The 17,491-nt window shown below is 34.5% G+C and overlaps 2 protein-coding genes across 8 annotated transcripts in view; both read left to right on the forward strand.

The window, feature by feature from the left end:
• Positions 1 to 678: 678 nt before the first annotated feature.
• The window catches only part of jus (EB domain-containing julius seizure protein), a 77,107-nt gene continuing 60,294 nt past the window's right edge, over positions 679 to 17,491 (forward strand). For 6 of the 7 annotated variants that reach the window (XM_073083503.1, XM_073083505.1, XM_073083508.1 and 3 more), the window contains exon 1: positions 15,642 to 15,897. The gene's annotated coding sequence lies outside the window, so the exon portion shown is untranslated. Of the gene's footprint in view, positions 918 to 15,641; positions 15,898 to 17,491 lie in introns of those variants that run through there. The other variant, XM_073083504.1, reaches the window with a different exon arrangement.
• On the forward strand, positions 5,719 to 7,826 carry LOC140750274 (uncharacterized). Its single transcript, XM_073083717.1, has 2 exons — positions 5,719 to 5,799; positions 6,894 to 7,826. The coding sequence occupies exons 1-2, from the start codon at positions 5,719 to 5,721 to the stop codon at positions 7,824 to 7,826; spliced, it is 1,014 nt and encodes a 337-aa protein (XP_072939818.1).

The raw sequence follows: 17,491 nt of genomic DNA on the forward strand, positions 1-17,491 counted from the left end.
TTTTTATAACAATCAAGTGACAAACAAGCATGCAGTTACGTATGTATTGTGTTTCTGTTATTTACTTTTTGTTTTTAAGTTATTTACTGTTGATAATACATTTAGTATAGTCTAATTGGTGTGGCATCGTTGGTCAGAGTTGCACGACGTACAGGGCCCCACTGAAAACCAGTCGCCGAAGTCTGTTATTTCTCACAGGCATCGGCAGAGACTGAGTGCGACCATTTTGGCTGCTATACTGTATCATTTATATCACGTGTTTTTTTATGTTGCCTTACATGGACTTAGATAGTCACCTCATCAGACGGCGTCCACACACTTTACCGGAACGAAAAATTATGTACTTCACGTTAAAAATACTAAGAATATAAATAAAATACTACTTGACTTCTATGAAATAGATGGATGACCTTAATCATATCCACAGCCAGCAACAAAGTTCTAAATGGAAAATAATAAATTTAGTTCTCAAGATGAGATTAATTTAATCTTTTGCTGTATATTCACAATACAACTGAAGTGAAGTCACTAATGAGAAGCCCAGCTACAATACGAAGGAGGTCAAACGTTTAGTTCAGAAACTACAAAGAGATATTAAGTTACGTTTTTGTAAGTTTACGAGTTGTGTCCGGCTACGTAATTGTGAGTAATAGGATGATTGTGCTGTTTAGTTGACTACTGAACTTGGGCGGTTTTACACACGAAATTCGTTTCGAAGTCTTTACGTTTAGTTTCGGACTTTTGCAGAATACTGCTCTGAATTTAAGAGTGTGTGACGCACAGTGTAAACCCTAGTTACTCTAAGTATTTTGCTTTAATATCATAGAACATTTTTAATTTAATAACTGTTTTGTTTGATAGTTATGTGATACATTCAGATGGTATTGATAGCTTTTTGATGGCTTGGTCTAAAGTAGGTAAGTAATAAAATATAATCAAATAATTTGTTCCATATTCGTACTAGGTCAGTAAGGAATTCTTATCTTATTATATTTCAGTATTTTTTCCATCCTCATACCATGTTTTATCCGCAGTTAGCTTCAATGAAATAATTTTGGAAGCATCTCTACTGCCTAAAAGCGTATATCAGTCCCACAATTGCAGGGCGAAATAATGAAATACACGTAGGTACAATAATATGCTCAAAAAACATTCCCTCCGCAGTCTGATGAAAAGCCCTATAAGCTTTACCTCCTTAATTAATAATTGAGTTCGAAATCTAAGGACCGATTAAGTCTGAGTCGCTCAGCTCAATGCGCTAGTGATATACCGGCGCCACAAAGCTTTTAGTACATCACGCCCGAGGCTGATTCGACGTAAAAATATTATGAAGCTTGCTCCCCAGTCATGTAGGATAGCCAAGCTATAGGATATCTTAGGACAGTCCATAAAAAATCATCCGTATAGGACAAAACCGGTAGAAGTGAAAACTTGAATATTAACGTTGTACATTTTTGATATTTTAGAATGGTTAGGAAATAATTGTGCACGAATTGCTTTAATTATCAGTATAAAAGTACTATCATTTATGTGGTAAAATACAATATTTATTTATTGCGCTATCGTACACAAACATGACAGTCTTACGAATTTTGGATCAGGTCACGTGTCCTGACGCGAGTTTAAATTAAAATTTTTACCCATCACAAAAAGTGCACAACGCCGCTAAAGAGGTGTTCACTTCAAAAATACAAACAAACTGCAAACAATTCGTGTTACCAAACAGAAAAAATAATTGAAATGAATGATGTTTTAATAATTCGAGGCTATGGCTATATGCTGCTTATTACGGATTATATCTGTTTCCATCAAACAAATAATAACAGATAACTCTGTTGTCCATAATTTTTGTGAAATAAACTTTAATCAATGATCAGATAGGGATTTTTTATCCTTCTATCTGTAATTGTAGGCTGAGGTTGGCTATACGAGTACAAAGTAATATTGTGATGGTCTAAACACCGTAGACTAGTTTGTATTACAATCGTGCTTCCATAGTTCAGAGGGTATGTTATGCTATTGGTCATAGTTAAAATAACTTAAAATAAGTGACTCTTTAAACTTTGTAGTAGGCATTATGGACGGTGTGAAAGCATTTGTACTAGAGTGGCCACTACTTGTACATTCTTCTATTTCAACCCTTATTGGTAGGACAATCGAGTTTGTTCCAAGCCTAACAATTATGAAAATAATGCTGTACCCAGCAGTGAGATATAAAAAGTGGTTGCAGCTTATACTACAAAACTGTATGGCAATTATCAAATGACATAAAAACACATCCAATTCATAGAAACATTCCATCTAATTACATAAAAAACCGTTCAGTTATATTTAGATTCTGTTTTTTTTAACACATGTCTAAGCGGTTCAAAGCGGTTATTTCCAGTTGCAATCTAGTTTTTATCGCTGTGTAACACACACTACGCTCGTGTTAAAACGCAAGGATATTATCACTTAACGCAATTGACATGAAACATTAACTGTACCTACAATGTTGATGTTTTTATACGAATGCCACATATCAGGTTCGTTGAACTCTCAGCAGGTCTCAACCCTAACAACTTTTTTCAATCCCGTTATGCTGACGTAACACCTAGAAAAAGTAAAGGTATGCTGGCTTATGAATAGATGCCTACATGCAACGTATGCTTGCGACGCTTGAATGTGGAACCTATTGTATGTAGACATGACTACTATTAGGAAAAATTGATACCTAATACATTTACCGTTTAAATATCTGTTATGTTAATACCTGTTACTAATCCTAATCAAATTTATATCTATGAGTATGAACTGCCTCATAAAACACTCGTTACATTTTGAATAAAACAGACGAGGTTTTGTAGCCGCCAGAAAGTTTACTTTATTATGAACCGTTAAGTATCCGTTAAAATAACTAATAAATTATTTCCTTATATTTAAACTCATACTGAATGAATTGAAGTAACTGAATTTAGCTGCGAAATTACCTATATAGTTAGCTCCTTATAAAACCGAAACGGCAGTGAAAGTTATCATAAGATGCAGGACTGCAGCTTCGTTTGCTACTTTAATTTTCTAAAAAAAATCTTTTCATGTTATGGCATTCTGGAAATTTAAGTGCAAAATGTAAGGAAAGTATAAGTTATAGGATCGAATTTGAAAAAAAAACTTTTTTCTTTGCTCATGTTACACAATTGACGTGATATCCTAACAAGGACCTCAAAAACGTTTTCGGAACAGAAAAATCTTCATTTTCCCGAAGTTTCCCCTTCAGAGCTCAATATTCTTAATTTATATGCGGCGCGTGTCTCAACGGTTCATCGAATAGTATGGAACGAATATTTCCAATACCACCCGAGGTTGGAATGTTCCCATCAGTTACGTAGGTGGTATTATCAGATAAAGGTCGGCAATTCATTTCAAGAAATCCAGATAATGATGATGTTTTAACCAAGAGTACTTTATTTAGAAGATGGTAGAACCTTTTAGGGTTCAAATCCGGCGGCACCACTGCCACACCTATTTCTACCTCATGACAACAGCGTTAAGGGCTGATGTGGTCTAGTTTGAAGGGTGTGGTAAGGGAAACATACTTTTTTTCGAGGTGTTTCCCGCTTAGTCCTTAGAATATCTAATCCTATCTGATATTGAACTGATATTTTTTTGGATCTCTGGGGTTTAGGTGCACACGATCTTTTCCTTTACTGTTATAGAAAGTAATGATTAGGCAAAGCTCAGTCAGAGCTTGAATATATGCAAGATGTTGAGAAAACTTCGATAGCGTGATTCTGACTACTGGTAGCGCCATCTCTTGACGAGTAGCGAGAATTCGCCACAGAGAACCGTATGCCTAACCGTGTGACATAAATCTACTTGCAGCCAGGCGATAAATGACTCTAGAAGATATTTCTTTTACTTAAAGACGTGCCGTTGAAAGACATTTTTAACTTTGTAGGCATTTTCTTGACCCATATTCTTTATATTCCTTCTTATCCTAAACAACAATTCGTACACAGAATTGTCGCGATTCTATACAAAAAAGCTGAAGATTTGAATGCAAAGAAATATAATTGCTTCAGGAAAATATTAACATTTCAAACTTTAATTCTGTGACGGTAAAGTTTTCTTATAAATGCTCTCTGTTGTGTTGAGACTGTCGTGACTTGGTTATGACCTACTTTATAATTTAAAAAGCATTGCGTTTATTTAAAAAGTTTGAATTGTGATTAGATCTCACAAGGATAAAAATGTAGCCTGTTACAATCTAATACTGAAGGTTATACTTAGCTATATTTATTTGCTTTTAAATAACCCTAATTTGATTGTACATTCGAGTAAATATACACTTTTCACATTACCGTAAAACATAATAATAATAATAATAAGCCCCCTAAAATCCAACCTTACGTCCGAGCTGAACACCTAGCACACGTGGGGGGCGGACACGCGTACTGTACAACCGTACAAAAAACTTACGCGGCTAACAAGGCAGGGTAACCCTTTATGGAGATGAGTAAAAGAGTATATAATTTACGGTCGCTTCCCGGGGGGCGCCGGGGCGCATCTGGAGCCGATGCTGGATGCCACAGCATGCGATCCATCGGCGGTGAGGAGTTGAGCAAGCGGGCTCCTACCGAAAAAAATGTTACAGCTGGTCGTAGTGAGCTGAACAGGCGGGTTCACAACGTAGAAGCTACAGCCGATTCCACGGGCGATGATACTACTTCTTTATTCTCATCCATCCCTTCAACTCGCCCATCATACATGACAAGAAGAACAACTAGTTTGTCCACCACTACAACGCTTGACAGTGTTGTGCAAGAAGTCAACCTTGACTCTGAGCTTGCACCCACTACAAGCGCTCCTAGAACACGCAGACGATGGACACCAGAAATGAATAAGTTCATACTGCGTACTTACCTTCAACTTACCTTATTAGATACAGATAGAAAAACTTACCTTGAGTCGCTCCACTTGAAATTCATAGAGAAATACCCTAATATGCAAGTCAGCAGACAAAGAGTAGGAGACCAACGCCGAGCTATAATTAATAACAAACTACTAACACAAAAAACAATAGATGAAATAGAAGCTGAAGTTAGAGAAGAATTAAATCAATTAAAATTAAGTGCTCAAACTCAGTTCCCAACTAATCATACTCAATCAATAGCCACAATTACACAAACACAATCTACAACACTGGAAACACCTAGGGCACAAAATAAAACGCTATCTCGAATGAGATGGACCAATGAACAAAATGAAGCGATCATGCGGTCATATTATCGAGTTACAACTTTGGAGACTAACCAAACGGTATATCGAAAACTCATGCATGAGGATTTTATAAGAAAATTTCCCTCACTTGCTCATTTAAGTGAGCAACGAATAGCTGATCAAAGGAGAGCAATAATAAACAACAAATACATTAGCACTGAAAGATTAAATTCATTAAAATTAGAAATATCGAACGAATTACAAATAAACAACAGCACCAATAATAATTTTGTAATCACAGTTAATGACAACACCACTGAAATCCAATCAAACGCAAATAACATAGATATATATTCTACAGACGATCCAATAATACAAATATTAAATAACGATCAAGTAGATGTAGCAACAGATGGACTACATAACTCTCAAACAAGCCTAGAAGATAGAGACCTATTAATAGACGCAACATTCCAACAGACACTACAATTTTACATAGCAACTAGTCCTACAAACAGAATGTACATCCCCAAACAAAAACCGTCTAAGAATTTGGCCAGAATAGTACACTACATCAACAAAATAACACTCCCTGAAAACGTAAATAAAGACACTGATTTTCAGACATTACAGACTGCTATATACAGTGCGGCATGGACCGCAGCTAAAGTTAACACTTCAGCCAAGGGAAAAGAACACAAACACAAATACAAAAAAATTATACACGCCCCATTGGCAAAGACGTTTAGAACGCAAACTAAAAGACTTACGATCAAAGATAGGCAGGATGACACAATTTATTAACGGCAATAGAAGCAGAAAAATAATAAAACATGTAAAACGTATTAACAAACAATATAAAATTCACACAGTACACGAAGAACCAAACACACAACCCGAACACACATTAGACACATTAAAACAAAAACTCGCAGTTGTAACAGGCCGGCTACAAAGGTATAAAGCATGCACTCAAAGAAAAAAGCAAAACACTCAATTCATCCTTAACGAAAAACTTTTTTATCGTAACATCAGACAGATTTCCACCAATGTTCAGAATAACAATTCTAGTGATGACGATGGTCAAAACAATCTGGACCTAGAGACCTTACAAAATTTCTGGGCAGGAATATGGGAACACCCTATCGAGCATAACACCCAAGCAGATTGGATACAAGCTGAACTGTCTAATGCCAGCACAAACATTCAGCCAATGACATTCGAACACATATCGCCACAAATATTTCACGAAGTGCTAGCTCGGTTACATAACTGGAAGGCACCAGGATCAGATCAAATTCATAGTTACTGGTACAAAAAGTTCACAGCTGTTCATAGCTTTCTTTATAATTACATAAATAAGTTCATCCAGGATCCCAAAACAATTCCGCCCTACTTAACATCAGGTACAACATATATGATCTCAAAAGACTGCAACGACCTCTCTAACCCAGCAAAATATAGACCTATCACATGCCTGCAGACCTTGTATAAAATTATCACATCCTGTATATCCTCACTAATATATAAACACACTGACACTAATAAGATCTTAGCCGAACAGCAGAAAGGATGCCGAAAGTTTAGTCAAGGCTGCAAGGAACAACTAGTCATAGACTCTATCATTCTTAAAAAGGCTCAAAAATCCAAAACTGATCTCTATAGTATGTATATTAAAAGACAAATCCGAACAGAAAAACGAAAAAGTCACGGATAACAAAACCAAACTACTTGAATGGAGCCAAAAGTCTTTACACGGAAGACATTACCAAGATTTAAGCCAAATTAATGTCGACAAGGAAGCGTCGAACGCATGGCTTAAACGAGGTGAGCTCTTCCCGGAGACTGAAGGCTTCATGCTCGCAATACAGGACCAAGTAATTGAGACTAAAAATTACAGGAAGTTCATTATAAAAAACCTAAGCACTGATACATGCCGAAAATGCAATAGTTCACCAGAAACCATCCAGCATATTACAGGCGCGTGTAAATCAATAGCCCAGACAGACTACAAACATAGACACGATCAAGTCGCTAATGTGATACACCAGAAACTAGCACACCAATACAAATTAGTAGACACCATAGTGCCCTACCACAAATACATCCCCGAAACTGTCCTGGAAAACCCTTCGACAAAATTGTATTTTGACCGAGGGATTTTTACTGACCGAACCATCCACTTCAACAGACCAGACATCACTTTAATAAATAAAACAAACAAAACTGGATATCTCATCGACATAGCTATACCAAATACACACAACTTACAAACTACTATAGCAGAAAAACTATCTAAGTATACAGAATTAAAAGAAGAAATAACCCGCCTCTGGCATCTCCAAAAAGTAACCATAGTCCCCATAGTGTTGTCCACAACAGGAGTAATACCAAAACAGCTCCACCGGTCCCTTATTTCTCTAAACCTGCCCTCTAACACCTACCACCTGCTGCAGAAGGCAGTGATAATAAACACGTGCAGACTGGTGAGGAAGTTCCTACAATGTGAAGCGGACAACCCGCACCAACATATCAATTTAAACATACCCTCATCTCTCTTTCAAGCTACAACGCAAAACCACTCTCTCTCTCTAACGAGTAACCCAGCTGATAGTCACTTGGCTTAGGCCCGTGCTATCAGTACTTTCCAGCTACCCGGTTAGCTGAGCAAAATAAATGAATAGAAAATAATAATAATAATAATAAATCTTTATTTGCTTAAATAAGGTACAGTAAATTAGGTGTAATAAAGAATTTGTATATTTGAGTTGTATATAGTGTATTTGAGTTGGACATAAGTAGCTTTTTTATTGTAAGAACTCATGATTATATTTATTACGTTTTTAATTTCGTTGTTGTTTACGAATAACGATTGAGTTTTAGGAATATTGTTATACTCAGATTAATAATAAAAAAAAAATAACAAAAAAATACAACCGACTTCTATGTCACTACAAAGTAATAAATAATTGAAGTAAATATTGGTTTAGTACATACTTCTGAAGTTGGCCCTCAATATATTTCGTTGGATAACGATGTAAACAGCGTGTTTAATATGAGCGCCGACTTCAGAAATATGTACTAAACCAATATTTACTTCAATAATTTTAGTCTTATATGTTCCAACCTAACCTAACTAAATAGTCAATGATGAACTGGCTTTGCAATTTCATTAGAATCTACACCAAATATCTTCAAACACAACTCAATTATTCCCATCGGTTGAGGAGTTACATTTTTTGTCTCCAGAACCCACTTTGATCCTCATCATATTTAAATGGGACCAACTTGTAGCAATTGTACACACACGAAATTAAAGAAATTAAAATAGGTTCATAAACGGCGAAGTTATGGCTGTTATAATTACATGGGTGGAGGAGTTCCCCTCATTTTCTCCAGAACCCATCGATGGATCCTAACCATATTTAAATGGGACCAATTTTCAGCTCGTGTATATACAATAAAAAAAGATTTATTAAAATTAGTCCACTAACGGCGGAGTAATTCGTGTACATACATAAAAAAAAGATACCGGCCCAATTGATAACCACCTCCTTTTTGAAGTCGGTTAAAAAAAGGTTTCGACGTTCACAGCCTCATACTAGAATTATCTGTGTCGTGAGTGCCATGGACACATTCAAACATTCACAGGGCAGTAAAGAAGTACAAGGGTGAACCAATGAAAGTACAGTATATAAAAAAGTTAAATGTAGACAATTGACTTGTTTTATAGTGTGTTTCTTTATTACTTTGCCGCGCAAGTTAAAATTAAAGCATTAATATAAAACAAAATATGACGTGTATCTAATAACCTTAGAAAATCTTAAAAATTAAAATGTCACGCTCCATATTTTAAAACAATACAAAACCTTTTTCTAAGAGTTATTTTAATCTAAAACATTTACAGTTGGAAAAGCCTTTTCATTTAAAATGACACAAACAACTTTCAGGTTCTATTTTTTCAGAACACAATGATCTTATGAACCGACTAGTAATGGTCTTGTTGTAGTATGAACGATGAACGATTGTGAGGCGTTGTACGGTTTTATTTCAATCGTCACTCTACCAGGACAGAACATGGGTTTGGGTTCGATCCCCGGCGAGACAAGTATTGTATGAATTTTAGGTCGCTGGTTTTATACGAAATGTAATTTTGTATCCTTGTGCACTAGTGAGAATAAATGTAGGTGTAAACAATATATAAATACCGAAGAGTGGTGCTCTGCTTCCTTTGGCGACCGGTCGTCCTTGATGCAACACACACTCGCGACTTCCGATAGGACCTTCCCGGACCTCCGCAAGAAAATATCTTTATATATATATTTCTTATGTGCGTGTGTATGTCACTGAACTCCTCCTAAACGACTGGACTGATTTGATGAAATTTGTTGAGTGTGTTCAAGGGGACTTGAGAATGGTTTAGATTCACAATTTAGTCCGTGGGAAAAGGTTTTTTAATTAATTTTTAATTCGTAAGTAGTTATAGAAGTAGTTATAGAATTTAGCAAAGTTGTTGTCCAAGAGTCCACGAGGGTTTGGGAGCTGTTGGTAAGACCAATTTTCGACAGATGGCACCACTGTCATTCCAATGCAGGTACAAATTTTCCGTTTTATGTATGTAATATTATTTCTTTAAAATGCGGGCGAAGCCGCGGGCACCACTAGTATATTATAATTATAGCGTCCCGTGACAAACTCTGAATTATAACTGAATGTATTTTCCGTGAGTAATGACAGAAACGTTAACATTTGAAATTTTGACTTTACTCTGTTTGTGTTATACTGAACAAGTGTCTAAATGATAAATTTAGATTTTTGTTCTGGATCTGGGTGTTTTTGGATTGGTTTTTGTATGTGTCATTTACGATATCGAAAAAAGTATGTAGGGCTATGAATGTAGACAACGTTATTTTTTAGTTGTGAATATCGACGCCAATCACGATTTGAATATTTATTATTACATTTTATTTGGTTACATACATTAACATTTGTTTTGGGGTATAAGCTTTATGATTCCATGAGGTTATTTTTGGATTTTTTAAGTAGTTAAGTAGTTTTTAAGTAGTGGATGGTAGGAGCCAAAAACATAAGTAGAATGCTGCTTATTTGCTACTTTGACATAAAACATGATGTAAAAAATATTACACTAGAAAATTACTATTGCACAAATAACTAGATAATTTAAAGATATAGTCACATACGATTTAAAACATTACCCTCCGGTGTGTAAAAAGGCCGCCTTATTCATAAAAAACAACTTTTCCACAAACTTTTCAACACGAAATCAAAGTAATGGATCAGATAAGAGAAAAACGCCACTGACGTAGAAGCTTGTGTTTTCGAAAAATATATAACCTACTCGTCACGTTCTATTTTGTCACACACCGCGCAAAATACGAAATTCTGGAAGCCCGTAAAGCTTCGTAACAGAGGTATGTCGGCCAAATTTTACTGAAAGCTTTTTCAGCGATATTTTAAAACCAGTTATTGCTGTGTATGAAAAAATTGTAAACAGTGACATCTTTCATCACACAAAATTATAATAAATAATAGTTTAAAAAAAATAAAAAAATACACTTTTTATAGAAAATCCAACTAAAAAATAGAAAATAAAATTTTTAAAATTTGAATTAACAATAGTGTAAATAAGATAAAAATATTTTTTATTGTAAAAAAAGCGTGGCGTGCATGGTGTCAATAGTTATAAATATTTTATTGATACGAGTAGATATTGAGTAGAAGGATTATCATTTTGATAATATCTTAAAAAGCACCCCACGCTTCTTTTACAATAAAAAATATTTTTATCTTATTTACACTATTCTTAATTCAAATATTAATTTTTCTTTTCTATTTTTTAGTTGGATTTTCTATAAAAAGTGTATTTTTTTATTTTTTTTTTAACTATTATTTATTTTTCATTTTTTGGTCGATTTTTTTATAAAAGCGTATTTTTTAGTTTTTTTTAACTATTATTTATTTTTCATTTTTTAGTGATTATTTTAGCGATTATTTTAACGATTATTACGTAGCGTATTATCAAGTTTATCTTTCGAATCAGCATCAGCACCTTTGCTTAGCAGTGCAAAAATGAATATTGGGTCATTGTTTAACACAGCTGTATGAAGTGGTGTTTTACATTGGTGTTTATTTTTATTGTTAACGTGAAAATCTCAGAGGAGTTGTTGAATGACATCCGAATTGCCAATGCTAACTGCTTTCTTTCATAATTTATACCATATCCCAGGTCCTCTATCTTGGATAAAAGTAATCACGGAAAAAGGATGATAGAGCATCTTTTAAAAACAGGCGCTGATGGCAATACTCAAGAGAAAAACGGTCAACTGCTTTACATCTAGCCATTTCAAAAGGACGTCGTCCAATCATCGATTTAATATTACAGCATGATGATGTTAATATCAAAAATAATTCTAGAATTTCTTCTCTTTGTGTTGCTGCTGCCTGCAGAGATTTTAAAACTGTTAGTAGTTTAATTAACTTTACAGCTCGAGTTAATAATATAAGTTGTGACTATGACGATGAGCTGAAATCATATATGCCTTTACATTTGGCAGCAAGAAATGGGAACAATGAAATAGTGGAAATCTTGTTAAAGGAAGGTGCAGATGTTGAAGTGCTGAATGAATAAGGATGATGAGACACCGCAGGTTCAGGTCAGGTCAGGTCAGGTCAGGTTAGGTTAGGTGATCGGCGCGCCTGGTAGATTCCTTTATTGGTATTAACGCAGACCTTCCGGGTCTCAGGAAAACAAAAATCGCTGATCCTGATTATCCTAGTAAGGATAACGGGTCAGAATATTGAATTGTCATCGGTCCTTAATAAGTATGCCAAATTTCAAGTTAATCCGACGTTTTGAAGGGGGTTAAAATCATGTTGAAAGATTCCGTTACATACTAACATACCAACATAAATACGTCTGAAGCTAATAAAAGCGTATTAAATAAGTATGCCAAATTTCAAGTTAATCCGACGTTTTGAAGGGGGTTAAAATCATGTTCAAAGATTCCGTTACATACTAACATACCAACATACATACGTCTGAAGCTAATAAAAGCGTATTAAAAAGGAAAATATTGATTAATTTATTTTGACCCGACTGCCAAGGAAGGATTATGTTTTTCACTGAATTTGAACACATTGGTTAATTTTTTTTTACCAGATTACCAAGGAAGGGTGGTTTTCGCATGTGTAAGTATCCATAGATAGGTGAACAAATAATTATAGTTCAAAAAACTAAAAAACACGCTTTTATGATAAAATCAACTAAAAAGTAGAAAATAATTTTCAATCTAAGAATCAATTAAGGAACAGTAAATAGTATAATTGTGAAAAAAGTGTGGGGCGCTTTTCGAACCTGATAAATGGAGCACCCCACGCTTTTTAAAAACCACGCTATAACAGTTATTGAAACTAAAAAGCAATAATTATTTACAATCTCGTAACTTGCGATGAACTTTCTCTAAGGCGCTTGAACCATCTCACCTCGAAAATCGTTAATCCTGAGGATGTTGATAAGTAACCTTTGAGTACGGAATCCTAAAAATCATTCTACAAGAGGGCATTATAGACATGTTTCAGAACATTTGAGTTATAGGGAAATAACATTTATATTTTCTAAGCTAAAAATCACGCTATAACAGTTACGCCTATAGAAACTAAAAAGCAATAATTATTTGCAATCTAAACTTGCAATGAACTTTGTCTAAGGTGCTTCAAAAATCTCGCCTCGAAAATCGTTAATCCTGAGGATGTTGATAAGGACAATGGTACAAAATTATTAAAATCGTGTATTGTAATCGGTTTTTGATAATTTTCCAAAATTTTGAATTAAACTGAACGTTCAAAGTGGATAGAGATCGGGTTCAAAGATTCCGTTACTGTTACGTACATACATACATACAACTCAAGCTAATAAAAGCGTATTAAAAAATGGCAGTGACGATAGCAGAATTGTGTATGAAATTGTTATACGTTTTAGAAAAAAATTAACCAAACCTATCGTGTATTTATCAAAATAGGAATGGAAGGAAATGCAATGACGGAATTTTTTATCACATTGCGTCACACTGTTTCATTAGATTCCACAGGAAAAACGGTTTTATGGAATATTTTAAATGAGGTATTAAATGCCGGAAGTGATAAGTAGCTGTACCATTTAAACTGATATCGTGTATAATAATAACCATATTAATAGTAGTTGATTCACAAACCGACAAGCTATGCATCATGTACTTATGCGTATGATAAAAAATATTATAGTTGTAAATGTCACTTCTATTCTAATTTATATATTTTTGTATATAGGCATACTGTAGGTACGTCACGCCGCACTGCCTGGCGCAGTGTTGTAATGCGATGCGTTGCACTGAAGCTCCGGTAATGTCTTACGGCTCTAGCAGACATGATACTTTGAGCATCGGCCATTCGCGTTTTGGAGTAAACGTCGGTATAGAAACACATTGGAGAGACATTGCGAAATATATTTTATTTTTAAAATATAGGAGTAACAGACGAGCATGCATTCCACCTGTAAGTGACTATTGCCGCCCATGGACATCTGTAATCAACCCCAGATACGAATAGATATTCCTACTTGAGGTCGGCCATAGATGCGCCGCTACCCCGGAGAACTAAGCTGGAATGCCTGGGAAAATTATATCTCTCTTACCACATCCTTCAAACCAGAACCCAGCAGCGCTTAACACTGCCGTTATGGGGCAGAAATAGGTATGGCAGTGGTGCCGCCGGAGTCGAACCACAAAAGGTTCTACCACCTTCAAAATTGATAGTTTGAGCATCGGCCATTCACGTTTTGGCAATTACGTCGGTGTAGAAGCACATTGTGGGGACTAACTGCGGTCGGTCGTGGTATCGAAAACGCGTTTTAGCGACTCGAATGCGTATCGCGTTTTGCACCGAGCGTCCAAAAATCTGCGAATGAAAAACTGCGACCGTTGTTTGAACGTGTACATGGTGTAATATTTGATCGGTGCATCTAGTTTCCGAAAATTAGCTAACGCTCGTACTTAATAATCAAACTATACAATTTGGCTAAATAAAGATAAAAATTAAATAAGTTATTATATGTTACAATTAATAAATTTAAGTCTTTAATTGGAAAATTATTGAATAGACCATTGTTAATAATGGGCATAATAGTCAATCGCTGATGCTAAAAGTAGATGGTATGCTGAAGCCCCCACTCTACATAATCGTGCGAGGATCTGCATTACCCAGATAAAAAGAATAATGTGAAAATTTCATGTCTTTGCCAATTTTTGCACACAGTCGCCTAGCTATAATACATAATCGTAATGAAAGTATCCACTATATTGCTGGCCCCAATACAATCTGAAATGTTACGAAATGTACTTATAAATTATCAAATTATTTTAATATTCTTTCTTGTTCTTCTGCTTTACATAACTACAATAGAAAGGGGTAGGTACTAAAAATATTGTTTACCGTACACCATTTGTCATAACCGTAATAGTAAATAAGTCACGATGTTATTGCGCTGCAAAGAAAAGGAATTCACTGGGGAAAAATAAAGAAGAGAAGTTTCCTTTTATAAGAATTCACACAATTGTATAAGATCGTAAAATGTATAAGTCACATTTCTAACAACTGCACTTTTATTTTAACACGTTAAATGTGTATAATATATAACGATTAACGATTACAAAATAATATTTTAATATATTTTAACACTGAGAAAAGTTAAATCCGTAAGTCATAAAATATAATTCCGCAATCTACCGTGAATACAAAGCTTATCTCACCCGTAACAAAGACTTTATAAGCCGCGTGTATAGTTCGACATAATACTGCATTGTATAGTAAGTCGAATGTATAATTTACAACAAAGCGAAGACAGTTATTTCAGTCTGCATGTTTGTTCGACAGCGCATGTGCAGTCAATTTAATTTTATAGGGATGTACCTTTATCGATAAAAATGTATCGATGATTTATTAGAGCTTCTGATGCAATGCATGGCATGATGTTATATTAATTACGATAAATGTTATCAAAGTTTATACGTACATACCTTGAAATGAGATTAATAACATGATTATGGGGTAATCTCTGCATATTGAAATAGAGTACACATATTTATGAAATAAATGTAACTGTTTCATAAATTAAACCTTAAAATATCTTTATAAGATTTCTTTATATTTTTCATAATATATGAAAAACATATAAATTAAAACATGTAGATAATGTATTTATAATAAAAAACTTACATAAATCAAACATTATTCACTTCGCATTTCTGACGGATATTATAACGAACCGATACATAGAATGTTCTACAGTATAAAATTACTAACAATGGCAACACGCAATCTTATATCGTAACATAACATCACTATCGTAGCGCTACGAGCCCACCCCTACGCTACGAACCGCCGTAGTCCGCGTTCGAAGCTACGCGGGCACGCCCGTACTTCCGCCCAACGCCGATCCGCATTTAGCACAACTTCGAAACTTCGGAAGTTCTAACCGCACTTCTATCTATGCGCGTGTATAATGCGCACCGATTAATAATTGTCGAAGTGCTATAAGGTGGTCTAAGGACACACATGTGGCAAAGAGGCATCAGGTTTGATACCGCTTGGCACAAGCCTGGCTAGTTTGGTGTGTCGATACCCCTTGTGCGCCGGAATGACACGGTGAGTCAGTTTTCTTTGGTATTCGCGACTTGGTTTGCCGCTTATTATATGTTTAAATGTATATTTTGAAATTCTCTACAGTTTTGTGATCTATTTGACGTCATTTTCTTTGATTTTGCCACAGTTTTTTATAATACTCGGAACTTACAAAGAGTAAAGATAAATAAATTATAAGTTTTGTAAATGAAAAGTATAGAAAATCGGGTACAATATGGTTTTCAAACAACAGTACAAACGAATAAAGAAAACCTTTGTTGTTAGACCATTTTCTTGAATTGATATTACTGTATCATGCCACCGTATTGTGTTTTCGGGAACAAACCGTTAACTTTTATGAGTGCGGTAGTTTTGAGAAATGGACAGGCAATTTTGAGTATTATTGTTTACCGATTATAATTTATTTAAAATTGTATGCTTGTACAGAAATGTATGTTATTTCCATTTTATTATTATTGTAAACTGAAAGGTAGGTTTACATTGTACTGCTTGTATCTTTAATTGCTTAAATAATAATTATTGAACATTATGAACGTAATAATAATTTACACGTAGTTTTCGTAATTTTAAGTTATATTAATGTAGAATTTGGTATAAATGTGTTTCAATCATAAAGAAATCTAGAGGGTCAAAAAGAATCATCGTAACTCTGAAGGTGCAATAAATGGAGATAATTGATACTGATGTCTTTTGCGCATCAACTCATGCGCAAGTGCGCATACATGTATCATAACATGATGATTGATGTTCGTGATACTAGATACTTTAAAACGATTATAGCTAAAACTACACAAATTATCGATCGAATTGTATGTTTTTTTTTTTTGTAATATTAAGGTAAGTTAAATATTGATTTTAGAAAATATTATTTTATTGTTGATAGATTCTTCCATCTGAATCATTAAAACATATAGCTGTTTATCTACTACTAAAACCTACACAAGGTGGTAAAACCCTTTGTTGTTCGACCCCGGTACCCATGCCCTACGCCAGTTGCTACTTACAGGTGAACTGCATACTCATTTACTATCTTATATATTACATAAAATATCAAAATATCTTATTACAATAAAATCATTTATCTTATTACGTATATAAAAAATCTCTGCACACATTTGAATGTTAAAATTTTTCGATTGAAAACAAGAAATTCTAGAATGTTCTAGTAAAAACATTTAAGATGGTCATAAAATACGCTGATGATGCACGGTATGGTGCATAGAATATACAGCTGCACTAACCGCAAAAGACATGTACAAATAGAATAATTATTTTCATTGGCAAAAACCTTAAATGGAGCTAAAATTATAATTATCATTACTCGCATTGCACACGTATATTTATAATCTCTTTATCACATAATTAATGATAAGGATGAGTACTATACAAAGAAAAAAAAAAATTTCTTATTCTTCTTTTGAAATATCCCTCTATTCTTACTTAAATTCCACCGTTTGCCTCTACTAGACCTTTAAAGGGTCTGCCTTTGGGAAATTCCGTATGTTATCCACTCAATAAATCTTGCGTGATCCGCTACGGATCTGACGAAACCCCTGAATGCCTATACTTTTTGCCTTTTATTTAGCAAATTATCTTT

This window comes from Epargyreus clarus, unplaced genomic scaffold (genome assembly GCF_041222505.1).
Source record: "Epargyreus clarus isolate Ecla_fem2 unplaced genomic scaffold, WU_Ecla_fem_2.2 ptg000019l, whole genome shotgun sequence".
NCBI classification, from domain to species: Eukaryota; Metazoa; Arthropoda; class Insecta; order Lepidoptera; family Hesperiidae; genus Epargyreus; species Epargyreus clarus.